At 44.7% G+C, this 15,074-nt stretch overlaps 1 protein-coding gene across 8 annotated transcripts in view; it reads right to left on the reverse strand.

Moving 5' to 3' along the window:
• FAT3 (FAT atypical cadherin 3) overlaps window positions 1-15,074 on the reverse strand; it is a 607,093-nt gene that overhangs the window by 24,816 nt on the left and 567,203 nt on the right. For 7 of the 8 annotated variants that reach the window (XM_050940215.1, XM_050940199.1, XM_050940207.1 and 4 more), the window contains one exon: window positions 8,168-8,636. The exons of the other annotated variant lie outside the window; for it this stretch is intronic. In XM_050940215.1, the coding sequence (XP_050796172.1) occupies window positions 8,168-8,636 (469 nt within the window). The remainder of the gene's footprint in view (window positions 1-8,167; window positions 8,637-15,074) is intronic. 8 annotated transcript variants of the gene reach the window in all.

Genomic DNA, 15,074 nt, shown 5'->3' on the forward strand with positions numbered 1-15,074 from the left:
AGACAGATCGGACAAGGAGCTACAGTGGGAAAACTGGGACTGGCTGAGTGAAGAGACTGGGACAAGGAGGCAGAGGGGGGGACATTGAGGTAAGGCGCTAGAAAAGGAGGTTGGGGCATAGCTCAGAGAGAGAGATTGGAACTGACAGACACTGGGGGGAGGGGAGAGACATTCTGGATGAGGAGTTGGGAGTGGGGAACTGGGACAGGATGTGGGGAAGAATCAGGACTAGGTCAGGGACAGGTTGGAGGGGATGGGACAGAAGGGTTCAAGCTTGGGGGAAATGGGTAGAAGAATCTGTGTCAACGAGACAACATTCCTCTCCAGAGCATGGACCAAAGAGTCCTGAGTCTCACTGCATCTCCCCTGTCAGAAAACAGCTGTGAAACCCACTGGAAAAGTCTCCCAACCTCCTTTACTGCCAGTCCATACAGCAGTGATAGGTTGTCATCCACCATCAGCTACTCTATTAGCCCACGTGGCAGAGGTTTGTGTGATAGATCTAAGGGTTCCAAGCTTGCTGATGAGAATCTGGCTTTAAAAAAAAAAATTCTAGGAAATCACACTCCTTCTCCCCAATCCTCGCTTAAAAGAACATTAAGGTTGCAAAGTCAAGCATTCAAAAGTTAGGAAAGGCCAGGATGATGCTTTCCTTTTAATTCAGCCTTCTTGCTCATATGTTTTATGATAGAATCTTTAATTAGATGAATTTTTCCCCACAGGATCCCTGCTTCATTCAGTACACAGGATGCCCCTGCTTTGGGAATGAATCAGAATTGTGTAGTAGAGAAGACTGTCGTGTGCAGGATCCCTGCCTTTTTTGATGCAGGAGCTGGAAGTAATGTGTAGTTATGAGGCAGGGGACTGCAGGAAGAGAAAGGCAGGTTTCACGGTTAGGGCAGCTGAATGATGCCAGGGAAAACTAGACTGCCTTTGCCATGGAGTTCCTGTGCAATTCTAAGCAAAGCACTTACAGAAACTTTTTACAGGTAGTCCTTTTAATGTGTATTCCTCATTTTCTGGGTGCCTGACTTGAGACCCTAGGGTCTAAACTGTGGAAATGTGGAGCTGTGTGGCAGCTGTGCTTTGAACATAAAAAGTGATATACGATGCTAAGTGCTTTGACAAATCAGGTCCTGGGTGCTTCAAATTAGGCACTCAGAATTAGTGGAAACTTTTGACCTTAATCTCTCTGTGCCTCACTTCCTCATTTGTAAAATGGGGACAATCCCACTTCTTCACCTCTCGGGGGTTTTGTGAAAATAAATTAATGTTTGTAGAGAACACAGCTACTATAGATTCATAGATAAGGCCAGAAGGGACCTCTGGTTCATCTGGTCTGACCTCCTGTATAACACAGGTCAGAGAACTTCCTTGAATTAATTCCTGTCTGAACTAGAAAAACATACAATATTGATTTAAAAATTGCCAGTAATGGAGAATCTACCATGATCCTTGTTAAGTTGTGCCAGTGATAAGTTACTCTCATTGTTAAAAATTAACATTTTATTTCGAATCTGAATTTGTCTTGCCTTGACTTCCAGGCACTGGATCTTCATTTACCTTTGTCTGCTAAATGTGATGTATGCCACAGAAAAACAATGAGGAAATTAGTAATTCTGTATTTAGAACAGGACTTGAACAAATAGTGTACAATAAATAAGGCATGCAGCCACAATGAACAAAGAGAAAACAAAATAATGAATAGATGTTAATTAAGTGTGCACTGCATGAGGCAGGAGTCCTGCAGAAAATATAGTATGTGATCACACATTTAAAGACTTACTATAATGCACACACACAAGGGGACCAAACTGAGGTTGCACGGGCAATCTTTTTGAGTGCTTGGCTTTGCAACCTTCATAGTGTTCTTTTGATATGGTTTTTTGGAGTATAAGCCAGCATCACCACATTCTCTCTGAAACATTAACGGAATTTGCCCTCACAATGTCCCTGGGAAGTGTTATTACTCACACTTATTTAAACAGTTGGGAAACTGAGGTTTTGGGAAATTAATCCAGTATGTCTACACTGGAGCTGGGAGTGAGCTTCCCAGCCTAGCACACGCTAGCTTTGCTCAAGATAGTGCACTAAAAATAGCAGTGTGGACACTGCAGCATGGTAGGCGGCATAGGCTAACCATTCCAGTACAAGCCTACCCACACCCCCTAAGTCTGTATTCAGGTAGCTACCCTATTCGTGCCACAGTGTCCATTCTGCTACTTTCCCCATGCTTGCTTGAGCAAAGCTACTGTGTGTCTGTCTACCCGGGCTGGGAGGCACACTCCCAATTTAGTGTAGATATTCCCTACATGGCTTGCTGAGACGGCAGGCACCAAGTCTGCAGCAAAGCCAGGAATTTAACCTAGGTCTCCTGAGTCCCAGTTCAGCACTTTACTCATAAACCATCCTTCTTCCTTGCCATGATCCATTTAGCTGATCATACTCCTGTGTGAGCCATTGCTTTGGCTCCTGGCACCTTATGTTCAGGTTCTAGATTCTTTTGCATATCTAGCCCTTTCCTAGTTGGCATCATCCTATGGACCATCTGGTTATCCTCCATTCACGAGCAGAATGCCCACACAGGTCAATCAGAAGCAGTTCTCCGTATTGGTAGAAGTGCCCTACATGAACAGCATGTGGTCTTCAGCTTCTGAGCTGCTCACATTGTACAGTTCTACCTTTAGGGTCCTCCATACTTTAATTTTGGAGAACTCCTTGCAGAAGGCCTCTGGTTTCAGCCCCTCTGTATGTCTTAGCAATACACTTTGATCTATTGGGAGTAGTCTTTTTCCCTTTCAGACATGTCATCTCTCTTTCTCTAGGAGTGCCCAAAGAATGGCCTGAGATTCATTGTAGCTAGTCCTAAAATGCCTCTAAAGCTGTAATGGCAAGAGGAAACCAAAGTTGATCAAATGTAGGTTTTATTGCTGATGTACAGAAATAACCAGCCATTTGTACTGAGAAAGGAAGGCATCACCTCAGGGGTGGCATTACGGGTGTCTGCATTTATTTTACATTTTTATGCAAATTATATGTAAATTAGGCATGACTAATGGTACATTGCCAATGACTCTTTGACGTCACAGTGTTTCGTCGTAGCTATAACTCTGAGCTCTCTTTGTTTTTTCTTAATTTCATGGCAAATTCTAGTAGGATTATTATAGGAAAAGAGAATTTACAATTGTAGGCAGACTACTCTGGAAAATTCAAATTCAAAATTTATCAAACTAAATTCTGCTTTTATGCTGAACACTGCTCACTTTGGGACAGATTCCAACACCCTTATTCATAGTTAGTAGCACCTTGCTCCAGTGACTTCAACGACCCTGTGAAGTAAGATGCTATGTAAAGCACTGGGCTGTAGGTGCTGCTGTGTTATCTCGATAGTCCTTGACTTAACTGGACCAGAATTGGGCACCTTTGGTACCAAAATACGTGTGTGCACTTTCCCCCCAAAGAAAAGCTGCCATCTCCTTTCCTAAGATAAAAATGAAGGTTTGTATATTTTATTTTAAATCCACTGCGGGTGCTACCATCTCTGTCAGCAAGCGCAAAGTTCTGCCATCCTTAAAAGCATGCTACGATTTGTGGTTATATAACTAGCATTTGACACGGTGCAGGGATCTCCTTTCAACCCAATGTAATTATATGCTTTTTTTATATACTGAGGATGGCTCACACTAACAGGATTGTTTTGCCTGGTGGAAAAAAATGGCCATAACTTGTCATAGCGGGCTGGTTTATAGAGCCACTCATGTATAGTTAGGGCCCACTGCTTTGAAATTATGGAACTATAACAACCTTTTATTTACATATATTGCTGAAATAGTAAAAAGAGCAAACAGATTTCTTAACTAGAGACAGCTGAAATATCCCCTCTGGGCACTTTCCTCCTCATTGAGGCAATAACGCATGCAAGTCTAAATAACTTCAGTGCCTGGATTCCAGAAGTAAATTATCTTGACTTGAACCATTTATGTTACTCTAATAATAAAATGGACTCGACATTTGGAGCTGCATGCATCCGCCACACTGCCCTCCTGTAAATTGGCAATACATATGGTGTTGGGAAAAAGAATTACCATGAAGTGATTTGTTAGAAAGGTCTCAATATACTCACCATGCAATTGCTAGACAATACAATAAATAGATTCAAGTTAAATCAATAAAAGACGCAGTTTCTACTCTCCCCATCTTGCTAACTTGCTGAATACTTGACCTAATATATTATATATGGAAACTGAGTTAGCGTTTCATCTTTACTTCCCAGGATTTCAATAATCTTGTTCAGCAGTTTCTCAAAAGCCGCTGCCTCTTTTTCACTCAGAATTATTTCCTTTCCCCCTTTTTTGCACGCTGCTTATTTTCTTTCCTTACATTCGCAGGTAAAGACCTTACACAAACACATGAGCTGCAACATTTGTCTTCGTGCTGCACATCGAAATCCCATTGCCATGCTTGGTGTTAATACTGAGATTCTTTGTTAATGCACGTGCTGTGGGTTCATTTCTTTTAACTATCTTTGCGCTTTCTTCCATTGACCATATGTCTACAGCTTCCCTGACTCATCCTTGATCTTACTTGTTGTGAACCAAAGCAAAGTAGGAAGCACTGAGGTAAATACTGGGATGGCAGCAGGGTTCTGTGGGCCAAATTAAACCTCTCACTAGCGGAGCTGTGAAGAAGGTATCTTGCACGAGCAATGGCTGGAGGCCATTCATCGAGCCCCTCTCCTATGCTCAGGGAGCACAGACAGACCAGTCATGGCTGCTTTCTGTACAAGAGCACTAGGGAAAGTGCCTATAACCTCCTCCACGTGAAAGCGAAAATCCAGCTTCTGTGTTTTCTTGCAATACTGCTGAAGAACAGGGCCGAGACCCGGAGCAGAAGAAGCTCCGGTGGCCCAGGCCCCGCGAGACTTTTCCGGGGCCCCCGGAGCGAGTGAAGGACCCTGCTCCAGCAGCCCCGAAAAACTATCATGGGGGCCCTGGGGGCCTGGGGCAAATTGCCCCACTTGGCCTGCCCTCTGGGCAGCCCTGCTGAAGAATAAGCTTGCTTTTACAGAGGGAAGGACTCCGGAGTGTGCAAGTTTCCTGCAGATTTTCTTCCATTTTTAAAAGTGAATTTCACTCCAGTTGAACTATTTAATGTCTGCGTAAGGCTGTTACTGAGAAACAAGAAATAGATGCTAAGTAACATTATTACTAACAGGTGCTTGGAAAAGGTGCCAGACTGCTTAATAACTGGAATCGGAGCCCACAAAGCCAAGGAAAGGCATTACCCCTTCAAGTGAGGGAGGGGCCACTGAGCCCTGAAATCAATAGATTACAGGGGACAAAAAAATGAAGAAAGCAGGGATAGAAGTGCAGGTCACAGAGTCAAAACCAGGGCTCCAGAAGGGGCCACCAAGCAGAGAATGCCAGGCAACAGCCACATATCCAAGGAGGAGTCCAAGGAGTCAGTGGATGCTGCATAGAGGAACCCTACCTAGATGTGTGAACATATGAAGGACTGAAAAAAGGGCCCACAATATCTGAGAACTAGTGCCAGGAGGCGGCTGATGAGTAGGTCCTGGGATTTTGTAAGTCCACAGAAGATGCGTGCATAGAGGTGCCAACCTAACCTGACAGATATGGAAAACAAAGCACTGAATTGTGCATGGCAGAAAAAAGCTTCCTCATTTATGCGCTGCGAACTCTGACCGGGAGGGCCCAGCCTTAGCAATGAGGAGGTAAATTTGTCTCCACACCCATTCAACACTCTCACTGACAGGACAGCCCAATCATACCAGTGTTTTTTATGATTTGGGCACCTGCTCACTGGGAATTTGCTACGAAACTCACTTCACACAAGCTGCCAAGACAGGTACAGTCACCTCCAATACAGGTGTGAGTCAAAACAATGACGTAATGGCGTTGCCCCATTACCAAGACCCAGAAGAGTTCAGTTCCCCCGGGACTCTAATGCCCATGGGCTTTGTCTGCAGTTTTATAACACTACAGACTCACAATTTAATACATAGATATGTACTCAAAAATGGATGACGGCGTTGTGGAAGTCTAAGTAACAATCTGTGCCAGCTTATATAGAGAAGTACAACCGTACTGTGCAATCTGTGATGGATATTAGGTACCACCATTTTTGTTTGGAACCTCTGTTGCTGTAAATGGATTTTGAAAGCCTCAGCTGAGCACCTCAGTAATTGTTATGCTATTGGTATCTACATAAATAGGATTATAGTAACACCTAGTAAAATACAATCTCCTCCTTTATCAGAGGGTAGCCGTGTTAGTCTGGATCTGTAAAAGCAGCAAAGAATCCTGTGGCACCTTATAGACTAACAGAGGTTTTGGAGCATGAGCTTTCGTGGGTGAATACCCACTTCCTCAGATGCATGTAATGGAAATATCCAGGGGCAGGTATATATATGTGTGCTAGCAAGCAAGCTAGAGATAACGAGGTCAGTTCAATCAGGGAGGATGAGGCCCTGTTCTAGCAGTTGAGGTGTGAAAACCAAGAGAGGAGAAACTGGTTCTGTAATTGGCAAGCCATTCACAGTCTTTGTTCAATCCTGAGCTGATGGTGTCAAATTTGCAGATGAACTGAAGCTCAGCAGTTTCTCTTTGAAGTCTGGTCCTGAAGTTTTTTTGCTGCAGGATGGCCACCTTAAGGTCTGCTATAGTGTGGCCAGGGAGGTTGAAGTGCTCTCCTACAGGTTTTTGTATATTGCCATTCCTAATGTCTGATTTGTGTCCATTTATCCTTTTCCGTAGAGACTGTCCAGTTTGGCCGATGTACATAGCAGAGGGGCATTGCTGGCATATGATGGCGTATATTACATTGGTGGATGTGCAGGTGAATGAACCAGTGATGGTGTGGCTGATCTGGTTAGGTCCTGTGATGGTGTCGCTGGTGTAGATATGTGGGCAGAGTTGGCATCGAGGTTTGTTGCATGGATTGGTTCCTGAGCAAGAGTTATTATGGTGTGGTGTGCAGTTGCTGGTGAGAACCAGCAACTGCACACCACACCAGCAACTGCACACCACACCATAATAACTCTTGCTCAGGAACCAATCCATGCAACAAACCTCGATGCCAACTCTGCCCACATATCTACACCAGCGACACCATCACAGGACCTAACCAGATCAGCCACACCATCACTGGTTCATTCACCTGCACATCCACCAATGTAATATACGCCATCATATGCCAGCAATGCCCCTCTGCTATGTACATCGGCCAAACTGGACAGTCTCTACGGAAAAGGATAAATGGACACAAATCAGACATTAGGAATGGCAATATACAAAAACCTGTAGGAGAGCACTTCAACCTCCCTGGCCACACTATAGCAGACCTTAAGGTGGCCATCCTGCAGCAAAAAAACTTCAGGACCAGACTTCAAAGAGAAACTGCTGAGCTTCAGTTCATCTGCAAATTTGACACCATCAGCTCAGGATTGAACAAAGACTGTGAATGGCTTGCCAATTACAGAACCAGTTTCTCCTCTCTTGGTTTTCACACCTCAACTGCTAGAACAGGGCCTCATCCTCCCTGATTGAACTGACCTCGTTATCTCTAGCTTGCTTGCTAGCACACATATATATACCTGCCCCTGGATATTTCCATTACATGCATCTGAGGAAGTGGGTATTCACCCACGAAAGCTCATGCTCCAAAACCTCTGTTAGTCTATAAGGTGCCACAGGATTCTTTGCTGCTTTTACAAATCTCCTCCTTGAATACTAATACAGTGAGAATGGGTGAGTGCCATTTAGTTGTTGTTTATGAAGCTGGCAGCTTTTATAGACTTTGCCAAACCTTCAAAGCTTTTATAGAGTTTATGAGACTTTCCCAACGTGTTTCTGCATTGAAAGACTTGTGACATAGACTGAATGAGAGACAAGGTGGATAAGGTAAAATCTTTTATGGGACCAATTTCTGTTGGTGAAAGAGACAAGCTTTCGAGCTCTTCTTCAGCTCTGTGTGACAGCTTGTCTCTCTCACCAACAGAAGTTGACCTACTAAAAGATATTACCTCACCCACCTTGTCTCTCAACATCCTGGGACCAACGCAGATACAGCACTGCAATAGACTGAATGAGACACACAGACATTGCCTCCCCTGCAAAAAAAGTAAAATGTAATTAAAGACATTTACCACCAGATGGCAAACTAGTACAGCTCCCTCCGTTCTGGCAAGGATTCCTCTCACATGCATCCGGGTACAGAACGCAGCCAAGCTTTAATTCAGTCAGGCCAACCACTTCTGCAAAGCTGCTGCGCTTGTTTTGGAGCGGCAGTTCATTGTCATTCAGGATAACAGAATCCAAGCAGCCCTGAAAACCACTCAAGACCTGGGTTGTCCTCTTGTCAGTCAGGCTTCGGACATTATCCACTTGCACCAGGGCTCCAAAGTAGACAGAGCTATCTGTATTCAGAGTCTGGAAGTAGAGGGGAGCTTTGCGCCGCTCCACGTAACTGTCATCAAGTGACAAACTTGTGAAATTCCGATTGAGCTCCAGGAAGACCGAGTGCCAGTTCCCATCATTAACAGTCCTGCCAGAAATTCCCAGGATTCCCGGGCCACTTCCACAGTCCAACTGGAACCACAATTTGCCATCCATGATCTGTGAGGGTAAAAGCAAAAACCAAACTGCTTAAAATATTGGTTTTACAACACTTCCTTAATGTGTGTCCTTAAAACTGGTCTGATACTTTACACGAATACTGTGGTATATTGTAGCAACCATTCACAACAACACACAGACACAGCGGTAACAACATAAATAAGTTTCACACTAAAGGAGAGAGAGCGTGACGGTGTAATCTAAGGGATAAGGCACTGGGCTGGGACACCTGGCATCTATTCCCAGCTCTCTCAAGTGACTTTGGGCAAGTCACTTCATCTTTCTGTGCCTGTTTCCTCTCCCATCTAGGGCTGGTGCAACCATTTAGGCAACCTAGGCGGTCGCCTAGGGTGCTGGGATTTTTTTGGGGGGGGGGGGGGGGGGCATTTTCTTCGGCAGCGACCGCGGCGGCCGGATCTTTGGCCGCCCTGGTCGCTGCCGGCATTTAGGCTGAGGGAGATGGGGCAGGGTAGCGCGGGGAGGGCCACCTGCAGTAAGTAAGGGGGGGACAGCATGAAGGGGAACTCCCCGCCCCAGCTCACCCCTGCCCCGCCTCCTCCCCGAGCACGCTATGGCTGCTTCACTTCTCCCGCCTCCCAGGCTTGCGCAGCCAATCAGCTTAGGCGCCTCAAGCCTGGGAGGCGGGAGAAATGAAGCGGCCATGGCGTGCTCGCGGTGCTCGTGCGCACAGCAGGGGTGAGCTGGGGTGGGGGGGGTGCCTCAGGGTGGAGGGTGGGGAGCTGCCGCAAGAGGGGCACCTCAGGGCAGAGGAGGGCAGCTGCCGTGGGGGGGGGGACGCCTCAGGGTGGGGATGTGGGCGGGGGGCGCAAGGTGGAAGTTTCTCCTAGGGCCTGAAACATCCTTGCATCAGCCCTGCTCCCATCATGTGAATATCTTGTCTATTTAGACTGGAAGCTTTTGGGGCAAGGACTGTCTTGCACTGTACATTCCCTGTGTTTAGGACAATGGAGCTCCAATCTCAGCAGGGGATGCTAGGTGCTAATACAAACAAATAGGTTTAATGGTGTTTACATTAGCCGGGCGGCAGGTTTCTGCATCCCTGTAGCTTTCACGAAGGAGCAGTATTTTTGTTGTTTTTCCTCATGTCACAAGGTCACTCCCCTCTATCAACAAACAGTGGAATCCTGATTAACCAGGGGTCAGTTATGACCTGTGGAGTTTACTTCACTGCACTCCAGCTTCCACTCAGAAAATGAGAGAACAGTCTGAGAGCTTCTACTTTCTTAACTTCCCTCATATTTGTACTGAGCTCATCACTGTGGTGTCTGAGCCTTTAATTTAAACAACATCATCACCACAACGTAAAGGTCACACCTGAGTCTAGTTTCCTCCCTCTTCCTCTAGAGGCAGCTGGGGATTTATTGATGGTGGTGGTGATTATTACTGTTCCTCATGCTCCTTGTCGGGCTGGTGGCAGAGGAATGGAGGTGCTGGTTAGGAAAGAGAGTCTAGTGTAGAGAGGAAACTGGACTAGAATTCAAGAGACCTGGGTTTAATTCCTGCCTCAGACTCCTCGTATGCTATTGCGGAAGTCACTTGATCCACCCTATGCCTCAGTTCTCCATCCGTAAATCAGAGTTTGCACTTCCCTACATAGGAGGGGTTGTGAACATACAATCCACTGAAAATTGTGGGGAGGGCCAGTGCACGTACATAAATATTGACAAGTGGAAACCTATGCTTGAGTTTTCCTGAAGTTGAAGCTTGGCAGCATTGTGGGGAAGGTGAAGTTCTTGGTCCCTCAAATCCAGAGCACAAAGATTGGCTTCCCTGATTAGCTGTTTATCCAAAGGTTCTGAGTGAGGACCATGAGGAACTTTAAAATGCCTGACAGATTTGGGAAATATTTCCCTTGATGTGCTAACACATTCATTGGATCCACACACTTTTAAAAGCTTTGTAATTGTTTTACTTTTATTTCTTACTAAATGCTGTCCTTCAGAGGCACAATCTTTTTGCTGTGAGGACAAGCTACCATCTCATCTGGAGCATGGTGATACAAATGACAACCCAGCCTCTGATTTAACTGCTGCCATAACTACTTCTTCCCTTAAAAGTCATACAAAGTGGGCACCTGTAATAGAGATGTCTCAGCTTTCAGCTCTAGTGTAGCACAATGAAAGGAAAACAGCCTTCAGGCCTTAACTGATGTAGCATCAGGGATGAAACATACAGTTGGCAGAATGAGGATGGTGCACTTACTCTTTTAGCCCTAGAGACCAGTGTTCAGATCTAGATTAGGTTACTGGTGAAAATAAGTTTGGTGGTTTCTGCAGGTCCTTATTGTATGCTTTGCAGTTTTATTTTGAATAGCCTCTGCACTGTGACTCAATATGCTTTATCACATTCTCTAAGCAGTATTTACCCTCACCAGCTCCATTTCGGGACAGCTCTGTTCCAGTGTTTATCCCCTACGTAACGTATAGACACTGTATACTTCCACAGCATTCCATGCAGCAGACATTCTGCTAAGAGGACTCTTTGTGTCAATTTACACTGGCGGAAGCTGGCATCTACCCAGGCTGTAGCTGGTCCATATATCTGGCCCATTATATCTATTTTACACCTGTGTAAACTGAGGAAGAATAGTTAACTGGGATGCCAAAGGTCAAAATGCAAACCATGGCAGAGTTGAGTATAGAAACCAAGAGCGCTGACTCCAGATCACCTGCTCTACAGGGTCTCAAACCATGGTCTGTGCAGCACATGCCAGAGAGCTGGCAAGTCACAGGTTGCTGGCTCCACCTCCTTGGGCCAACAGGCCTATCATTAGAAGAAGAACACAAGACTGTTGGAAACAAGAAAGAAATGCCAGCCTACCTGCCTCTACTAGTAGCTACAGCTAGATAACAGGAGAAGATGGAACCGGAGCAGCTTCCAGGGACTAGAGCCAACCGCAGAATGACTACAAATAACTAAACATTTCCGCATGTTTACAAATGGCGTAGTTGGCAATGGGATGTTGTGCAACTGCGAAAGGGAAACAGTTTCCCCTAATCAGTAAAAGAGGTGGGGGGTGCGCAGGAGGCAGTGATCCCCAGCTCACTCTAGCCACCAGATACACTCACTGAAATGTGTTTGTCTCTGTCTGTGCATTGCTTGGCTCTAGAAGGTACTTTCGTTTTTTACTTTCATCTGCACTTGAGTTTGCACAAAAGTCCAATAAAATATTAAAGCTAACACACTCCTGGACATTTCCCCACTCCTTGACATTCATTTTTTCCCCACTTCGCTGGCTTTGGAAATCTAGGTAAAATATCTGGGACAAGGGCATGGGCTGAATTTTCAGCTACGGCCAACTTCCATAAGACCTTATGCCCCACCACTCACAGCTTCTGATCCTGAGATTGGCCAGATTTGGACTCGCTGTAAGTTTGAATGGGCCTGCTCCAATTCATGCTAGGGGACAATGGCTCTAAAGAGGCTGTTCCACTGCCCAGCACTCAGAGGATGGGCGCAGAGCTGGCTAAGCCACTTGCATACCACATAGGGACTCTCTTCAGCTGCTTTACATGCAGGAGTGGTGCCTGGCAGATGAAATGGTCAGAGGACGAGGGGAAGGATTTGGCCTTATGAGTTTATCATGAACAACCCTTTATTTAAAAGGCCTTGACCAGACAAACCTGTAGGTGTCTGAACTAAAGAACTGAAGAAAATTGGAAATGGAACTAAAGAAAATTGGAAATGTTTCTAACACAACAAACTTAACTGATAAGAGTTTAGAAATCTAAGCTGTTACCGTCTACTCCCAAAGCTCAATAAAGGAAAAGGTTGAGACGTATGTATAAAAGTAAATCTGGATTCACCTTCCATTTCAAAGTCTTATCTCAGAGGGCTTAAAAACTGGCCGTTAACAACTGCTTTAAATTAAAAGCTGGCTTATTAAGCTATCAGTTGAAGAGGAATCTTTTCATCATCAAGATGGCCCCACAAACTACAGTTGTTGTTTTTAAATTAAGAAGCGGCAGTTTATTTTTCCCCACGCAACAAATAAACACTCCAATTTTGTAGGAGCAGTTTAGACAGGCGGTTTGAAAGTTTGGCTTGACATGGTCTAAATACAAAATACAAGGGACAGGGGTCGGGGGGGAGCAGGGGGGGGACGGGGGGGAAGAGGTGCTTTGAAAAGTAGCCATTACAGGAGCGGTAAATACAGTTCTTTCCCTAAAGGCTTTTATTTCGCTTACTGTGGAGTCTATTCTCCTGCATAAAACTCCCATAAGGCTCATTATACCCTGAAAGGTCCATTATTGACATGCCTTTTACCGGTATCCACGTAACATGTTTTTCCAATTATCCATCTAAATACAGCACCGTACACACACTCTTGGGACAAACATGACACAGTTTTTATCTTGGAGACAATATTTTAAAGGATCTTGAGTTTAAAAATGCTTTACATATCTTCTCTTGTAGCTTTATCTTCTCTTTCCTTTCTTTGTCATCTGTTTCATCTTCTCCATTCATATGTTTATTAAACATTACAGCTCCTCTGTATGCTCTGAAATCTCATGTTAATTTCATTAAATGAAAAACACATGAAATTCAAGAGAGCAAGGATTGTCCAGGGGTTACAGCTCTAACCTAGGACTTGGGAGACTTGCATTTATGTTACCGGTAACAAACTGATAACTTAAACAGTTATAAGTTACCAGGACCAGACAGTATTCACCGAAGAGTTCTGAAGGAACTCAGATATAATATTGCAGAATTGCGGACTGCGGCATGTAACCTGTCACTTATATCAGCCTCTGTACCAGATGACTGGAGGATAACTAATATGATGCCAATTTTTAAACAACACTCCAGGGGCGATCCTGGCAATTAGAGGCCGGTAAGGATAACTTCAGTACCAGAGAAACTGTTTGAAAGGACAGAATTATCAGACACACAGATGAACACAATTTGTTGGGGAAGAGACAATACATCTTTCGTAAAGATAAATCATGCCTCGCCAATCTATTAGAATTCTTTGAGAAGGTCAGAAAACTTGTGGACAAGAGGGATCTAGTGGATATAATTACTTGGACTTCCACAAAACCTTTGACAAGGTCCCTCACCAAAGGCTTTTAAGCAAAGTAAGCTGTCCTGAGATAAGAGGGGATTAGGGATAGGGAACAGCTTCTATATGAGGAGAGATTAAAAAGAATGGGACTTTTCAGCTTGGAAAAGAGACAACTAAGGGGGGATGTGATAGAGGTCTATAAAATCATGAATGGTGTGAAGAGAGAGAATAAGGAAGTATTATTTATCCCTGAACATAACATAAGAACCAGGGGTCACCCAATGAAATTAAAACAAACAGAAGAAATAACTACTTCACACAATGCACAATCACTAGGAACTCACTATCAGAGGATGTTGTGAAGGCCAAAAGTACAACTGGATTAAAAAAGAATTAAATACGTTGATAGAGGGCAGGTCCATCAATGGCTATTAGCCAAGATGATCAGGGATGCAGCCGCATGCTCTGGGTGTCCTAAATCTCTAGCTGCCAGGAGCTGGGAATGGATGACAAGAGATGGATCACTTGATGATGACCTGTTCTGTTCATTCCCGCTGGGGCACTTGGCATTGGTCACTGTCAGAAGACAGGATACTGGGCTAGCTGGACCATTGGTATGACCTTGTATGATTGTTCTTATGTTATGTCCCTGCTCTGCTACAGATTTCCTGTGTGACCTTGGTGCCTCAGTTTTCAATCTGGGAAATGGGGATATAGCCCAACATTAAATACATTAAAGATTGTGAGTTGCTCAGATACAACAGGGATGGGGACCATAAAGTACTTAAGAAAGACAAACACACAGACAGTTACAGCCCTTAACATGGTCTACAAGGGAAGCAAGGTGTCCTGCTCAAACTGTGACTTCAGCTGCAGTACGCAAAGCAGGAGCTACATGATATGAGTAAGAGAGTGAGGGGGGCTGAGAGTAGGAGGAGGCCTGGTCCCACCCAACCTACTTGCTGGCTACAGAAGCTGGACAGACACACAGGGAGGAATAAACTGCTCCACAAAAACAGGCAAAGCAAGTTATTGCTTCTCCCAGAGCAGGCACTGAGTAAAGGCGAAATTGTTGCTCATTAAGTCACAATTCACCTCTGGTCTTCCTCTGGGGTAGTGCAGCAAGGTGCTGCCCCTTCCTTAGGGCAGGCTGTCAAGATACAATCTAATTTTTGGTAGTGCATTGAGAGATATGGGAAACAAAGCTAAAATTTTGTCTGAAGGTGGTAAATGCTAGCAAATGTTATGAAAATCGAATTAAAAGCTGGTTTCAGAGTAGCAGCCGTGTTAGTCTGCATCCGCAAAAAGAACAGAAGTGCTTGTGGCACCTTAGAGACTACCAAATTTATTTGAGCATAAGCTTTTGTGGGCTTCAGCCCACTTCATCAGACGCATAGAATTAAAAGCTGATG

This window comes from Gopherus flavomarginatus, chromosome 1, assembly GCF_025201925.1.
Source record: "Gopherus flavomarginatus isolate rGopFla2 chromosome 1, rGopFla2.mat.asm, whole genome shotgun sequence".
Lineage (NCBI taxonomy): Eukaryota > Metazoa > Chordata > Testudines > Testudinidae > Gopherus > Gopherus flavomarginatus.